Source organism: Leptonychotes weddellii, chromosome 1, assembly GCF_054177405.1.
Source record: "Leptonychotes weddellii isolate Sample4059 chromosome 1, ASM5417740v2, whole genome shotgun sequence".
In the NCBI taxonomy this organism is placed as follows: Eukaryota; Metazoa; Chordata; class Mammalia; order Carnivora; family Phocidae; genus Leptonychotes; species Leptonychotes weddellii.
Window position 1 is genome coordinate 114,695,168 of NC_138369.1, and position 14,551 is coordinate 114,709,718.

The window sequence follows — 14,551 nt, forward strand, 5'->3', positions numbered from 1 at the left end:
GTAGTTTAAATTAGTCATGCACTGCATTACCATAGGGCAGTTCAGAAAAAAATATTTTTCTAATGAAAAACTTGATACCAGAAAATATCTTCCCAACTTAAAAAAATAAAATTTATTTTGCATGCCAAAGTTTTCAATAGGACATAGATTTTAGCAAAATTTAAACATTTTGGGGCGCCTGGGTGGCTCAGCTGGTTAAGCGTCTGCCTTCAGCTCAGGTCATGTTCCCAGGGTCCTGGGAGTGAGCCCCACATCGGGCTCCCTGCTCGGCGGGAAGCCTGCTTCTCCCTCTCCCACTCCTCCTGCTTGTGTTCCCTCTCTCACTGTGTCTCTCTCTGTCAAATAAATAAATAAAATCTTTAAAAAAAAGAATTTAAACATTTTACTAAAAATGCCTCTGGTTAAAATTCAAAAAAATGATGCAACTTTTTATGGCGACAACATTCTAGTTCTTATTCAAGATTCTGATAGTAGCTGAGTGGTTCATTATTTACTGACTTAAATTTAATGACATATAAGCCTAACAACCATATTTCACTCCACCTAAAAATCTTAACTGAGAGCCTGTGAAGGCAAGGCAGCGTTATGGGTATGATGCAGGACGTGCCTCCTGCCTTTTGAGGCCTCTACCATCTGGCAGAGAGAAGGTATTTACACACATTTACAATAAATTAAGTAAAAATGGTCAGAGGGGTGGTATAAAAATCAATGCTACAGGAAAGTAAAAGGGGGACAAATACCTCTGCTTGTTGAGTTTTGAGAAAAAGAATGCGTACTGAAAAACGGAATTCTGTAAGCTAAAGGTAGAAGTCTCTATTCTGTGAGGAGGGTATGTTCATTGACAAGAGGAGGAAAAATACAGCAAGTGTTTCAGGAATTGTGAATTTTCCAGTTGCACAGAGTGTGTGAGAAATGGGCATTACAGCTGAGAAAAGTGGACCGGGCTTGAACAGCAGAAAGCTTTGTCTGCTGGCTAAATATGAACTCTTAACAACTATTAGTTACTGAACTTTTTTGTTTTGCTTTGGACATTTTCATTAGAGTATAAAATTCAAAAGGTACAAAAAAAAGCTACCCAGTGGGGGAAAAAAAAGTCACCCTCCTATCCCTATCACCAAGTCACCCGGATCCCTTCCCTATAGGTAAATAACATTAGCGGACTTTATGTAGCGGCTGCCACAAATTTTTTTATCAAAGGGAAGGTAACAGTAGGATATGAGGCAGAACCTGAATTTTTTTTTTAAGTAGGCTCATGCCCACCTTGAACTCACAACCCTGAGACCAAGACCTGAGCTGAGATCAAGAGTTGGACGGACGCTTAACCGACTGAGCCACCCAGGCACCCTGAAATTAAATTCTTTAAAAATCAATTGGCGGGGAGCCTGGGTGGCTCAGTCGGTTAAGCAGTTAAGTGACTGCCTTCGCTCAGGTCATGATCCCAGGGTCCTGGGATCGAGCCCTGCCTTGGGCTCCGTGCTCAGTGCGGAGTCAGCTTGAGATTCTCTCTCTTCTCTCCTTTCTCCTACCCCTCTCTCTCCCCATTTCTTTAAAAAAAAAAAAAAAAAGGGCAGGTACAAACCTTGAATCATATCCCCAATGCATAGCATAGATCTTAGCTAGGTGACCCCTCAACGTACGTCTCGTTCGCATTTGTATTCGGCCCACAGAATCCATATTTGATGTGATCTTTAGAAAACACCAAGAATGTTATTTTTTACATCTTAGACATAGCTCCGACAATAAAGTAGATATAATAGGCATAAGAAGAAGACAAATTTATAGCAATAATCTCAGAGCCATTATAGGATCAGTAAGTTGAAGAAAAAGCATGACTTAAAATGATCCTATCTGCACACCTTCCAGTGAGAATATCTATTATAGACTATTAAGAATATATATCTCCCAACTTTAGTAAAAAAAAAAAAAAGGCCACAAATAAAAATCAAATAGATGATCAAACAGTAAAACACGTATAATTTTAACTGTCCATAAGAAAGCAAGCTTTAGTAAAGCACATAAAGTATTTCCTTAATAAAAATTATCATTATTAAACTAATGAAACCTTCCTAAGAGTTGATGTAAGAAAAAAAAGGATAATAGCGCATATCAAAAAGAATCAGAAGTTACCTAAAAAAATACATATGAATCTATGTATTTTTTAGAGTATTTGTTTTTCCACAGGCTTCTATTTTAACAAGTATGCTTTAAAAAGCACATGTACATCATTTGACAAATTATAGATTACAGTTTTTAAATACAGATCTTTTTTCAATTAAATACAATAAAAACCACCTGAATGTCATTTGCATCCGTTATCAAGCTCTTTCATGTGAATTACTAAAATGGAGGAAAAAAAAAACAAAACAACTTTACCTGAATAAGCGTTGCATCATTACATGCTTTCCTAGCATCCTAAAGAAAGAGGATTATAATACATTTAAACATGGAAATCTCTAGATAGGACTTAAAATACTATTTTCATTGAAAATGTAGACTGACAAATACACCTTTCACTGTACCACATATTCTTTATTTAAAATTCAGTGGTTAGTATCTTCACAACTTTGTGCAACCACCACTAATTCCAGAACATTTACCATAAACAAACAAACAAACAAAAAATCCCTACACCTCCCAATTCACTCATTCCCTGGTAATCACTAGTTTACTTTCTATCTCTATAGATTTGTCCATTCTGGACATTTCCTACAAATGGAATCCTATAACATGACCTTTTGTGTCTGGCTTCTTTCACTTAATGTAGGTTTTCAGGGTCCATCCATGTTGTAGCAAATGTCAGTACTCCATTTCTTTTTATGGCTGAGTAATAGTCCACTGTATGGATGGATCACACTGTTTATCCATTAACTGATGGACTAAGTTCTTTCCACTTTTTGGCTTTTGTGAATAATGAGGCTGTAAACATTCATGTACAAGTTGTGTATACATGTTTTCAGTTCTCCCGTGTATATACCTAGGAGTGGTGGAGGATGTGATAACTCTATGATTAACTCTTTAATCAAGTGTCAAATTGTTTTCTTCACAGCAGCTGCACCATTTTATACTCCCACCAGGAATGTATTATGAGCTTTCCAATTTCTTCACATCCTCACCCACAGTTGTCCTTTGTATTATTATTATTATTATTATTATTAGCCATTTTCATGGTTGTGAAGTGGTATCTCACTGTAGTTTTGATTTGCATTTTCCTAATGATTAGTGATGGTGAGCATCTTTTTCATCTATCTGTACATGTGCTTACTGGCCATCTGTAGATCTTCTTTGGAGAAATGTTTATTCAAAGCCTTTGCCCATTTTTAAATTGCATTATTGTTGAACTGTAGGAGCTCTTTATATATTCTGGACACTAGATCCTTATCAGATGTATGATTTGCAAATATTTTCTCCCATTCTGTAGGCTGTCTTTTCATTTTCTTGACTAGTGTCCTTACAGGAGTTTTTACTTCTTCTGTTGCTTGGGCTTTCAGTGTCATATTAAACTGCTGCTGAATCCAAGGTCACAAAGATTAACAGCTTATGTTTAGTTCTAAAATTTTTACTTTTTTTTTTTTTAAAGATTTTATTTATTTGAGAGAGAAAGAGACAGCACGAGTGGGAGGGGCAGAGAGAGAGAGAGAATCTCAAGCAGACTCCACAGACTCCACCTGAGCAAGGAGCCTGATGTGGGGCTCCATCCCAGAACCCTGAGATCATGACCCAAGCCAAAACCAGGAGTTGGACGCTTAACCAACTGTGCTACCCAGGCACCCCTAAATTTTTACACTTTTAGCGTTTATATTTAGGTACTATTTTGTTAATTTTTATAAATGGTATGAGGTAGGAGTCCAAATTCATTCTTTTGCGTGTAGATATCCAGTTGTCCAAGCACCATCTGCTGAAAAGACTGTTCTCTCCCTCTCAAATGGTCTTGTTATCCTCGTTGGGAAAAAAAACAAAAAACAATCGGCCCTAGATACATGGGTTCATTTAGGGACTCTCAATTCTATTCCATTGTGCAAATATACTGCTGGTTTATGATTAAAAGATTTTATATTTCATCCCCATGAGTAAAAATGAACTAGGTTGATTTAATAAGCCCATAGTATTCAGAGTTATATTTGTTACTAAGCTTCAGCAAAAAGCTTCAGAGTTCCCTTTTGGTTTGTTCTGGCATCTAGAAGTTGAGGTGATAGGAAGGATATTTATAGCATACCCAGGTCATTTCAGAAATATTTTTACAAATATATAAGCACTTTTTTAAAATGCTTAGTATCTGTATACAGTGTACCTGCAATCAGAAATACAATATTTTAGATCCAATGAGGAAAAGATAGGATACGTCAGGAAAACAATTTATGTAATAGGTAAAAGCTCTGAGTCACATCTATACATTAATAGCAAGGTCCTTACATGTAAGCAGGTGTTTATATTTAAGCATTACAGGACAGCCTTTCAAAGAGACCTTAAATTTTTCCACAAGCTGAAGGGAATTATCAGAAAGAAGATAATAGTGAACAGAAATCGATAGAACAAAATAACATTTAATAAGCAACAAGAGGTTTTAAACCGGGGTTCTCAATAAATTGAGAGGATGCATATAACATGGGAAAATCAAAAGCACAATTCTTCCTAATAGACTTGAAACAATTTTTCCCCCTCTCAAAAGTCAGGGTAGTATCCTCTTCAACTCTTCTTCCCTACTGCACTCAGCATACTCCTGCCGCCAAGAGGAAGCACACAGTTGTTAAATAAATGCCCCAAATGGACAACTTGTCCCGTCAGCCGAGGGAAAAATGCCTACCTCCGCTTGCGGCAAAGACCACATGGAATACACGAACCTTTTAACTGCCCTTCAACCTATTTATAACACTTACAATATTTCTATGTAAGGCTATTCATAAGTAGTTACACAAACATATGATCTGATTCTCTCATTCTTAGTCAAACCTCATTTGGCAAGGAATAATTGGGTCCAGTTTCCTACAATGAAAAGAATTTCCAGAAACGACAGTGATGGCCTGAGCCACATTCTAAAAACAGGGTTTTCTGATTTTAAGCTTTGTGAAAATGAACTATCATTGTTTAGGTCATCTTTCTTAATTCAGTTATTCAATTAAAAAAAACACCACAATCTGTGTCAGGTTCTATTCTGGGCATAACAGTTACAGCAGCAAACCAGACAGGCCAGCCCTCAGAGGGCTTGTAATATTAACGGGACAATTAAACTGTAAGTGAAAACTATTGACTAGTGCAAATCGGTAAAAATTAAAACGCTGGAATATAAGCATTCTACAAATAGCAGTTACGTGCAAATCATGAAAAGATTCTATTCACATGCAGAAGAATTTACTCTTATGACACTTATCCATTATAAAACTGAATATAAAATTATTCCCAATTAAAGGCTGAAGTCCATATTGTCCACCATAATCTAAGACATCTTTGTGCAAGAGAAAAGTGAAAAGAGAAAAAAATAACAATTACGAAAGAAAAGTCTGTTTCCTCTACTTCTGTTTAAAATATTTTAAAATACTGCATAAGATTCCATACATTTCTATGATGTCAGGTGTTTACACCACAGTGAAGTATACAGTTAGATTATATTTTAGAAGTGAGGGAGAAAGAGAGGGAGGGTCTTTAAATATAGCATGACATGATTAAATGGAGAAATAAAGTACATGGCACCTTACATACATGTGGTTACTTGAAATCATGGGAGAGGAATGTGAGCACCTGCACCCACGCAATTGTGTTTGGGATGCTGGTGAGCTACGAAGAATGATTAGGACACAGAATTTTCCATCCAAGTACAAGTAGCAGAGGCAAACGCGCACAAGGAACCACAACACAAGGCCAGCTGTGATCAACCCTGTAACACAAATCCAAAGTGCTGTATGAGTAAGGAGCTACCATTTACTGGTAAGTCCTATGCTCGTCATTTCACGTGATCTTCTCCACAAACCTACACAGTGGGCACTGGTATTCTCACTTTACAGGAAAGATATCAAGAATCACAGAAGTTAAAACTTGCTCATGGCCACAGAATAATGAAAAGCTGAAGCCCATGCACTTTCCACCATGCCATGCTGCCTGCCTTCCAATAAAAGGAGAATAAATCCAAGTACAGGACTCTGGTGAGGCTTTTCAGAGGACTGGGACTCAACGAAGAGGAGTCGCGGGAGAAAAAGTGGAGCCAAGGTAGTATAACCCTAGGCAAAGGAAACCATTTGTAAAACGGCAATGAAGGGGGAAAGAGCAACGCACGATCAGAAAACAGCCACCAGACTACAACACAGGGTGAAGGGCTGGGAGGGCATGGGATATGGTGTCAAAATATACTCGGCCTGAGGGGCTCCTGGGTGGCTCAGTCAGGTGAGCATCCGCCTTTGGCTCAGGTCATGATCTCAGGGTCCTGGGATTGAGCCCTGTGTCCAGCTCCCTGCTTGGTGGGTCTGCTTCTCCCTCTCCCTCTGCCCCTCCCCATAGCTTGTGTGCACACACATGCTCTCTCTCTCAAATAAATAAAATAAAATCTTTAAAAATATATATACACCTGGCCTGAATCCTGGAGCTACCACTTTGTAGTTATGTTACCTTGGCAAGTTTATTTCATCTCACTGAGGATCAGTTTCCTCATCTTTGAAACAAAGCAACACCATCTACCTCAGAGGGTTGCTAAGAGGATTAATGAGATTAGCCTGGGACCCTGTGTTTGGCCAATCATTCCAGGCAAGGACACCACAAGGAAATTACAGACCAGTATCCCTGATGAACACAGATGTAAAAATCCTCAACAAATTGGCAGCAAAACAAAGTCAACAATACATTAAAACAATCACACCATAATCAAGTGAGACTTATTTCAGGGATGCAAGGATGGCTCAACATCACAAATCAATGATACAGGACATTAACAAAATGAAAAATAAAAACTGTATGCTCATCTCAAAACATGCAGAAAGGCATCTGACAAAATTCAACATCCACTGATGAGAAAAACTCTCAAAAAAGTGGGTATAGAGGAAGTGTGCCTCAACATAATAAAGGTCCTATATGAGAAGCCCACAGCTAACATCACACTCAACAATGAAAAGCTGAAAGCTTATCCTCTAACATCAGGAACAAGACAAGGATACCCACTCTCCCCACTTTAATTCAACATGTTACTGGAAGTCCTCACCAGAGCAATTAGGCAAGAGAAAGAATAAAGGCATCCAAATTGGAAAGGAAGAAATAAAACTGTCACTATTAGCAGGTGACATAATATTATATATAGGACACCCTAAAGACTCCACAAAGAAAACCATTAGAAATAAATTCAGTAAAGCTGCAAGATACACAAAATACATACAAGATACACAAAAATCTATCATTTCTATACACTAAAAACTATCAGAAAGAAATCAAGAAAACAATCCCATCTACAACTGCATCAAAAAGAATAAAACACCTAGGGATAAATTTAACCAAGGAGGTGAAAGACCTGTATACCGAAAACTATTAAGACACCGATGAAAAAAACTGAAGACACAAATCAACGCAAAGCTATTCTATGCTCATGGATTGGAAGAATACTGTTAAAATGTCCATACTACCCAAAGCAAGCTACAGATGCAATGCAATCCCTATCAAAATTCAAATGGCATTTTTCACAAAAATACAATTTTACATTCTAAAATCTGTATGAAACTGCAAAAGATCCTGAGTAGCCAAAGAAATTTTGAGACAAAAGAACCGAAAGGGAGGCATCACGCTCTCGAATCTCAAACTGCATTACAAAGTCACAGTAATCAAACAGTATGGTATTAGCATAAAAATGGACATATGGATCAATGGAAGAGAGAGCCCAGAAATACAGCTATGTATGTATGGTCAATTAACTTATGACAACAGGGGAAAGACTCTCTTTAATAAATGGTGTTGGGAGAACTGGACAGCCACAGCAGAAGAATGAAACTGGACCATTGTCTTATACCATACACAAAAATAAACTCAAGATGGACTAAACACTTGAATTTAATACCTGAAACCATAAAACTCCTAGAAGAAAACACAGGTGGTACCTACACATGCACAGGAATATTATTCAGCCATAAAAAGAAAATGAGATCTTGCCATTTCCAACAACGGTGGATCCTGTGAGCATTAAGTGAAAAAAGTCAAACACCATAGGATCTCATTTGTATGCAATCCAAAAAAAATAAATATCCAAGCTCATCTATACAGAGAACACTTTTTAAAAATGACACGGTCATGTGACCACGTGCTTAGCCAGTCAGTCTGTCCTGTTCAGCTTCTGGGGCAAGTGACACAAAGCCGAGGTGGCAGAGAATCCATTCTGGTGTTGGCAACATCTACTTCAGAGATTATTCTGTGAAGCCTTCTCTCATCATTCCAGGCAAAATAAATCCCTCCTTTGTTTTGACAGCTTTGTCAGACACCTAAACTACCAAACTCAAGAGTTCTTACTCACATCTAAATCATCCACTTCCTTGAATTCCTGGCAGTGAGATTTGGTTTAGGATTTCAAGCCAATCGGAATCAACATTTTCTTGGTGAGTGTTCTTCAGCCATCCTTTGTTCTTTCCACCCCTTTCCTCTCTTTTCTTGTAATATCCTTGTATATATCCTGTGCTCAATCCTTTCTTCTCATTCTTCACTCATCAAATCAGAGGAGTTCTTCTGAAACAGCTCTTGCAGAAAGTTCACGGTTGGGGGGTTGGGGGGCCAGCAGTGTTCCGAGCCATTAGGGATTCTTCTGGCTTTGTGCTGAAGTTCTTCATGTGTATCCCTTACTGTGTCAGCCCTTGCTTTCTCTGCAGTCAGGAGGCAGAGCCAGGCTACAATTCAGTCTCTTTCCTCTACCCTGCTCACCAAGAGGCTTCCTAAACATGAAGGGATATAGACATGCCATCTTTTAGCTCTATCTTCCTTGATATTCCTCCGTCCAGGGAAACATCTGTTCCCACTGTTCCAGAGGATTACTGCTGTTTTTGCTGAGGGCGTACTACCCACTTTGCAGAAACCCTCCCTCTGAGCCTTCCCACACCCTGATGCATCACTGTTCTATTCTTGGAGTGAAGTTCTAAGTGTCTTTTAATTTTGTTGTCAGATGGAACTTGTATTTAAGTTCTTTGCTGTTTTGAGTTGATTTCCAACAGTAAAAGATGACAGACATTATTATGCCACTAATAATTTCTAATGTTTTTCTGCAATCTAATATTTTAGAGATTCAGATTTTTCTAGTGTATTACAATGTGATAACATCTGCCTCATCATATTGCACCAAAAACCAAACTACGATTCCAGGTGTGTGACTAAGAGAATTAGGTTTGTCTTTCAGCAGGAATTACATATAGAATATTAACTTCTTAGGGACACAGAGGTCATAAGTCCACAAAGATATTTGTTAGGAATGATTTTTAGAGAGTACTTTAGAGGTACGATAAAAACAAATTGACCACTTCAAGACTGATACATTTAATATATGTAGACTGATCCAATAATGAACACATCTTATTCATCGCTAGTACTAAATAAAAATGTTAATATTCCAAAATGAGAAACTTTGCTCTTACCTGGATCTGATTCCGAAGCTGTTCCGCTTCCTGCCTCAACTGCTCCAGTTCACTCATCCTTTCACTTGTTTGCCTCAGAAATTAGCAAGTGAAAGCAACTGTCAAAAAAAAAAAAAACAAAAAATAAAAAACCAGAGCGAGCTGAATTCAGTTCTCCATTTAAATATTAACCTACTTTTTAACTACTGACATATAACTTCTTTTTCATCCTTCTGAAACTCAAGTGAGCTAGCAATTCCAAGTTCCAGTAACAACCGACTTAGTAAATATAGATCTAGATCACTAACAGGGTCTGATGGAGAAGGTGATCGGAGGATGGAAGAAAAATCCTGAGTTGTAATATTCAAGACTAAATTACAGACCGTTAGTACTAGAATACAGCCCAGTAGGAAATATTTGACAATACTGCAGAGAGCACCCATATCTATTTATCCCCATTTAGATGTCTAATAGGCACCACAGAGTTCATACGTCAAAGCTGAACCCCACTCCACCCCCAGGGTCTTCCCTGTCTCAGTAAATGGAAATTCAGTCCTGTCAACCCTTTAAGCCGAACACCTGGGAGTCATCCTTATTTCTTTCACACCCTACATATAATCCATCAGCAAAGCCTGCCAGTTCTTCTTTCAGAAAAATATCTAGGATCTGACCAACCCCGATAACTTCCACCCTGCCTACCTTGGTCTAAGCCACCACCATCTTTCACCTGGTCTCCTTTCTACTGCCCTCCACCACACCCCAGTCTATCCTAAATACGGCAACTGAGTCATCCTTTGTTAAAACACCAGTCTGTCTTCTCCTTTAAATCCTACAAGGTTTTCCACTCCCATTCAGAGGAAAACCTAACTCTACCTTGACCTACAGAGCCCTACCCAACCTCTTACACCCCTCTGACCTTGTCAATCACACTGTCCATCTCACTCTGCTCCACCCACTCCAAAGACTTCTTGATGTCCTTTGAACACACTAAGTAGGATCTAGTCTCAATGTCTTTATACTTGCTCTTCCCTCTGCCTGAAATGCTCTTACCCCTGATATTTTCATTGCTTGCTGACTTTTCCTCAAATGCTACCTCCTCAGAGGGACCTTTGCTGATAGCCCATAGCCACTTGATGACTCAACACCATCTAGCATGTATTTGCTTATTTGTTGTTTCCTTCTGGTAGAATGTAAGCTCCTTGAGGCTGGGACTTTGCTTTGTTTTTTTGCTACATCCCCAGCGCCTAAGACACTTACCCAGTAAATTAACCTGAAATAGCTTAATAAATAAAGGGAAAAAAATTTTAAAGGATTTAGGATGAATCACAGAACCCAAAGGCAGGCATATTACAACCTCGGGAAGAAACTGAAGCTGAAAACTTATGATAGTATTCTTTCTCTACCTGTCCCGTTTTTCTCTTCCTATTTGTTTTTCTTCTTTCTACAAAATAACTTTTTCTGCTTCTCCAAGCACAAGACCCAGTTTGTATTTCCTCAGGTCAAAATTAGAGACCCAAATGACCACCCTATCTCCAAATTCCCGTAAGAGAGACTCTGATTCCCATAAGGGAAAATCTGGGAGCGCCTGGGTGGCTCAGTCGTTAAACATCTGCCTTCGGCTGCCAGGGTCCTGAGATTGAGCCCAGCATCGGGCTCCCTGCTCTGCAGGAAGCCGGCTTCTCCCTCTCCCACTCCCCCTGCTCGAGTTCCCTCTCTCGTTGTCTCTTTGTTAAAAAATAAATAAAATCTTTAGGAAAAAAAAAAGAAAATCTGTTTCTGGTGTCATCCTGCATTCACTTCAACCTGTAGTACAAGTATCCGTTTATTAGGGTTAACTTTATTTTGTCAAATTAACAAGTTAATCTATTAGGACTGCTTGGAAAGGCATTAAACCGTAAGTAAGAACTGACATCATTCTAATATTCCATGTCCAATTTACTAGTATAATATAGCTCTCCGTTTATCTAAATTTCCAGCAAATTTTGATCATTATAAGGCTTAACCATTTTTTGATGAAGTTCTGTTTAACAACTTAGTATGTTCCTCAGGGAGTACCAGGCTGGTTAGATTACTGCCAATCTGGAAGATCATTCTGCCTAACTGAAGATAAATAGCATTCTAGGTTCTTTAAATTCACAACCTTAATTACCCTTGCTGGACCATACCGAGGCTATCACTGGCCCCCAAATCCTAAAAACTCTGGTTCTGATGCTGCTTTATTTTCTGAGTTCCAAAAAAATCCTGGGCATGCAAAACTGATGTAAAGCTCTTACTGAGTTGCTAATGTACCTAAAAAAGGAGTATCAAGGGGCCATCACAGGTCTCATTAGTTTCAGGGTGTTCAAAACCACCACTTACCCACCCACTACTGCCTTCCCACCCCAATAGCCACCTGCATACAACTGACTCTCTAAAGCGGAGCTTCTCTGCAACTGTAAGCAGAAAGGGTAGGGGTCCCCGAAGAAAGGCCAGTAGACCTAGCTTTCTTGAGAAGTCATTTCGGGCCCCCAGACATCTTGGGAAAGAATGTGAGAACAAACAGCCACTATCAGGCCAGGAGACTGACCTGACCCACACTCTTGAGTTATCTCTGCAGGATCTAAATCCCTCTGAGCACTCAGATACCAGTCCCACCCGAGCCACAGAATTGATGATCTGGCCTCTGCTTTTGCAGCTCCCCGGGACTTTGACCTGGACTCCGTCACCTTAGGACGACTTCTGCCCCACCGCCCAGGCCCCTTCATGAGTACAGACGCATCCTAAGCTTCAAAGGTCCCCGATTTTGCCCTTCGGGGAGACACTGCTTTTGGGGGGGAGGGGGAAACCCACGGTTCTCCTTTACTTACTGCAAGTAAAACCCTTCCTTTTCCTTTTCTTTGGCTTGGTTGTGTCTTTTGGCTCAACTCCCACCAAGAGGCAAATCCAGTTTCAGGAAACACGGCTAGCAAGAGCTACTCAGGATATACTAGGATCTGTACCAAATGGAGATTTTCCAGCATGGGTGCTGAAACGGATGGAGTACCATGAACAGAAACAGCACACAGAAAGCCGTTCCCTCACCACCACTACTGGATGGGTTACTTTTGGGAGAGGCCATGGGTCCTGAATACCCCTATACATTTTTCCGGGGCCTGCCAAAATATAAGGCCCTCATCACGCTCACCTGGGCCGTTTCTCAGGGTTGTATCTGGAGCAAGCAACCTTGAGAGATGAGACAATGTCTCCCAGCCAAGACAGAGCAAAGCTTGCTTCCACTTATTATAAAAGTGGTACATTCCCCAAGCTCAGTGTTTCTGGGCTGTGACACAAATCCAATGTATGTGTGGCATCTATCTAGGCCCACCTGTGTTAACCCCATAGGAACTGAGGAACATGGGGGAATCAGCACAAACCAACACCAGGATAGGCTACTTGCTGGGCTGACCAAGGAGTCTCACGTCATCTGCTAGCGTCCATGAAACAGTAACAGGCTAATTTACTAGCTAGTAAGTAATTAAAATCCCAGACACTTTGAAGTCCTTGAAGGAGAAGGTTCATAAGGGAGATGAGGAGTTGAAGATGAAATATCATGAGTTTGTGGTACCTCTCCTCTTTTTATGGATATAATGACCTATAACATTGTGTAAGTTATTGTATAAGTTTTAGTTATAGGATGTGATTTGAAATTTACATATTGCAATATGATTACCAAAGAGTTAACTATCCCATCACACAATTACCATCTCTTCTTGGTAAAGAGAACATTTAAGATCTAATCTTTTAGCAACTTTGAGGCATACAGTACCAAGTGGTTGACTATAATCACTACGAGGTGCAGTAGATCTCCAGAACTCATTCATCCTCTACCTGCAAGCTACACCTCCCTTCTTAAACAGATTAGATTCCAGGTCCAGCACTTCACCCACAATTTTGCCAGCACCCTAGTTTCCCAACCCTTTTATGTTGTCACACTCAACAGACAAAAGCCACAACCTTGTATGAATCCAACTACCTACCTTTTGGCCAAGTACTCAAGTGACCAAACACTGATCAAAAAAGTCAAACAGGGCATATTAGTTATACTACAAATTCATTTCACCCATCTCAACTGGGCCCTCAAAACCCCCCAGCAACCCTATACAGCTTTTTACTCATCACTTCTACTCTTACTATGAACTATGTCAGTTCCTTTGAACTCTTTAAGCTTCTGACCTTTCACAACCCCTATTACAGATGACCCTGCTTTCTATATCACAGAGAAAGCAGAAGCCATCAGACAGGAACTCTTTCAATTTTCTACCACTACATACATAAAACTATACAAACATAACCGACTCATCACATTCTCCTTTCCCTCTATTCAGAAGAGGAACTGACTTTTCTGTCATTTGGTCCAATTCCTCCACTTACAATTTAAATCCCATCTACCGTCTTTTCAGTAATCTTACACTTCTAATTATCTCTTCTAGAACATTCAAGTTCTCATTTTTCCTCCGTTGTTTTAGTCTTTTAGGAAAAATTTCAAACAGAGAAAGGTAGAGAAATCAGTACAACAGATACCCATAATACCCACCATGTGATTTACAAATTGTTATTGTTGTATTTGCTTCTTGTTTTTGCTCAAGTATTTTTTTTTTTTTTTAAGATTTTATTTATTTGAGAGAGTACGAGCACGAGCGGGGCGGGGGAGGGAAGGGGTGGAGGAGATAGTTGGAGAAGCAGGGAGCCCAACAATCCAGGGCTCGATCCCAGGACCCTGAGATCCGGACCTGAACTGAAGGCAGAGGCTTAACCGACTGAGCCATCCAGGAGCCCCCATTTGCTGAAGTATTTTATTTTTTTTAAGATTTTATTTATTTGACAGAGAGAAACACAGAGAAAGAGGGAACATAAGCAGGGGGAGTGGGAGAAGGAGAAGCAGGCTTCCCGCAGAGCAGGGACCCCGATGTGGGCCTCGATCCCAGGAGCCTGGGACCATGACCTGAGCCAAAGGCAGACGTTTAACGACTGAGCCA

The 14,551-nt window shown here is 39.7% G+C and overlaps 1 protein-coding gene across 2 annotated transcripts in view; it reads right to left on the minus strand.

Annotated features, from left to right (window-relative positions):
* GNB4 (G protein subunit beta 4) overlaps nt 1-14,551 on the minus strand; it is a 57,312-nt gene that overhangs the window by 21,523 nt on the left and 21,238 nt on the right. Inside the window, exons 2-4 of one of the 2 annotated variants that reach the window (XM_081829846.1) lie at nt 9,579-9,676; nt 2,374-2,412; nt 1,580-1,686 (exon numbers count right to left, since the gene is read on the minus strand). In XM_081829846.1, the coding sequence (XP_081685972.1) occupies nt 1,580-1,686; nt 2,374-2,412; nt 9,579-9,635 (203 nt within the window). In that variant the 5' untranslated portion in view covers nt 9,636-9,676. The remainder of the gene's footprint in view (nt 1-1,579; nt 1,687-2,373; nt 2,413-9,578; nt 9,677-14,551) is intronic. The other variant, XM_081829857.1, reaches the window with a different exon arrangement.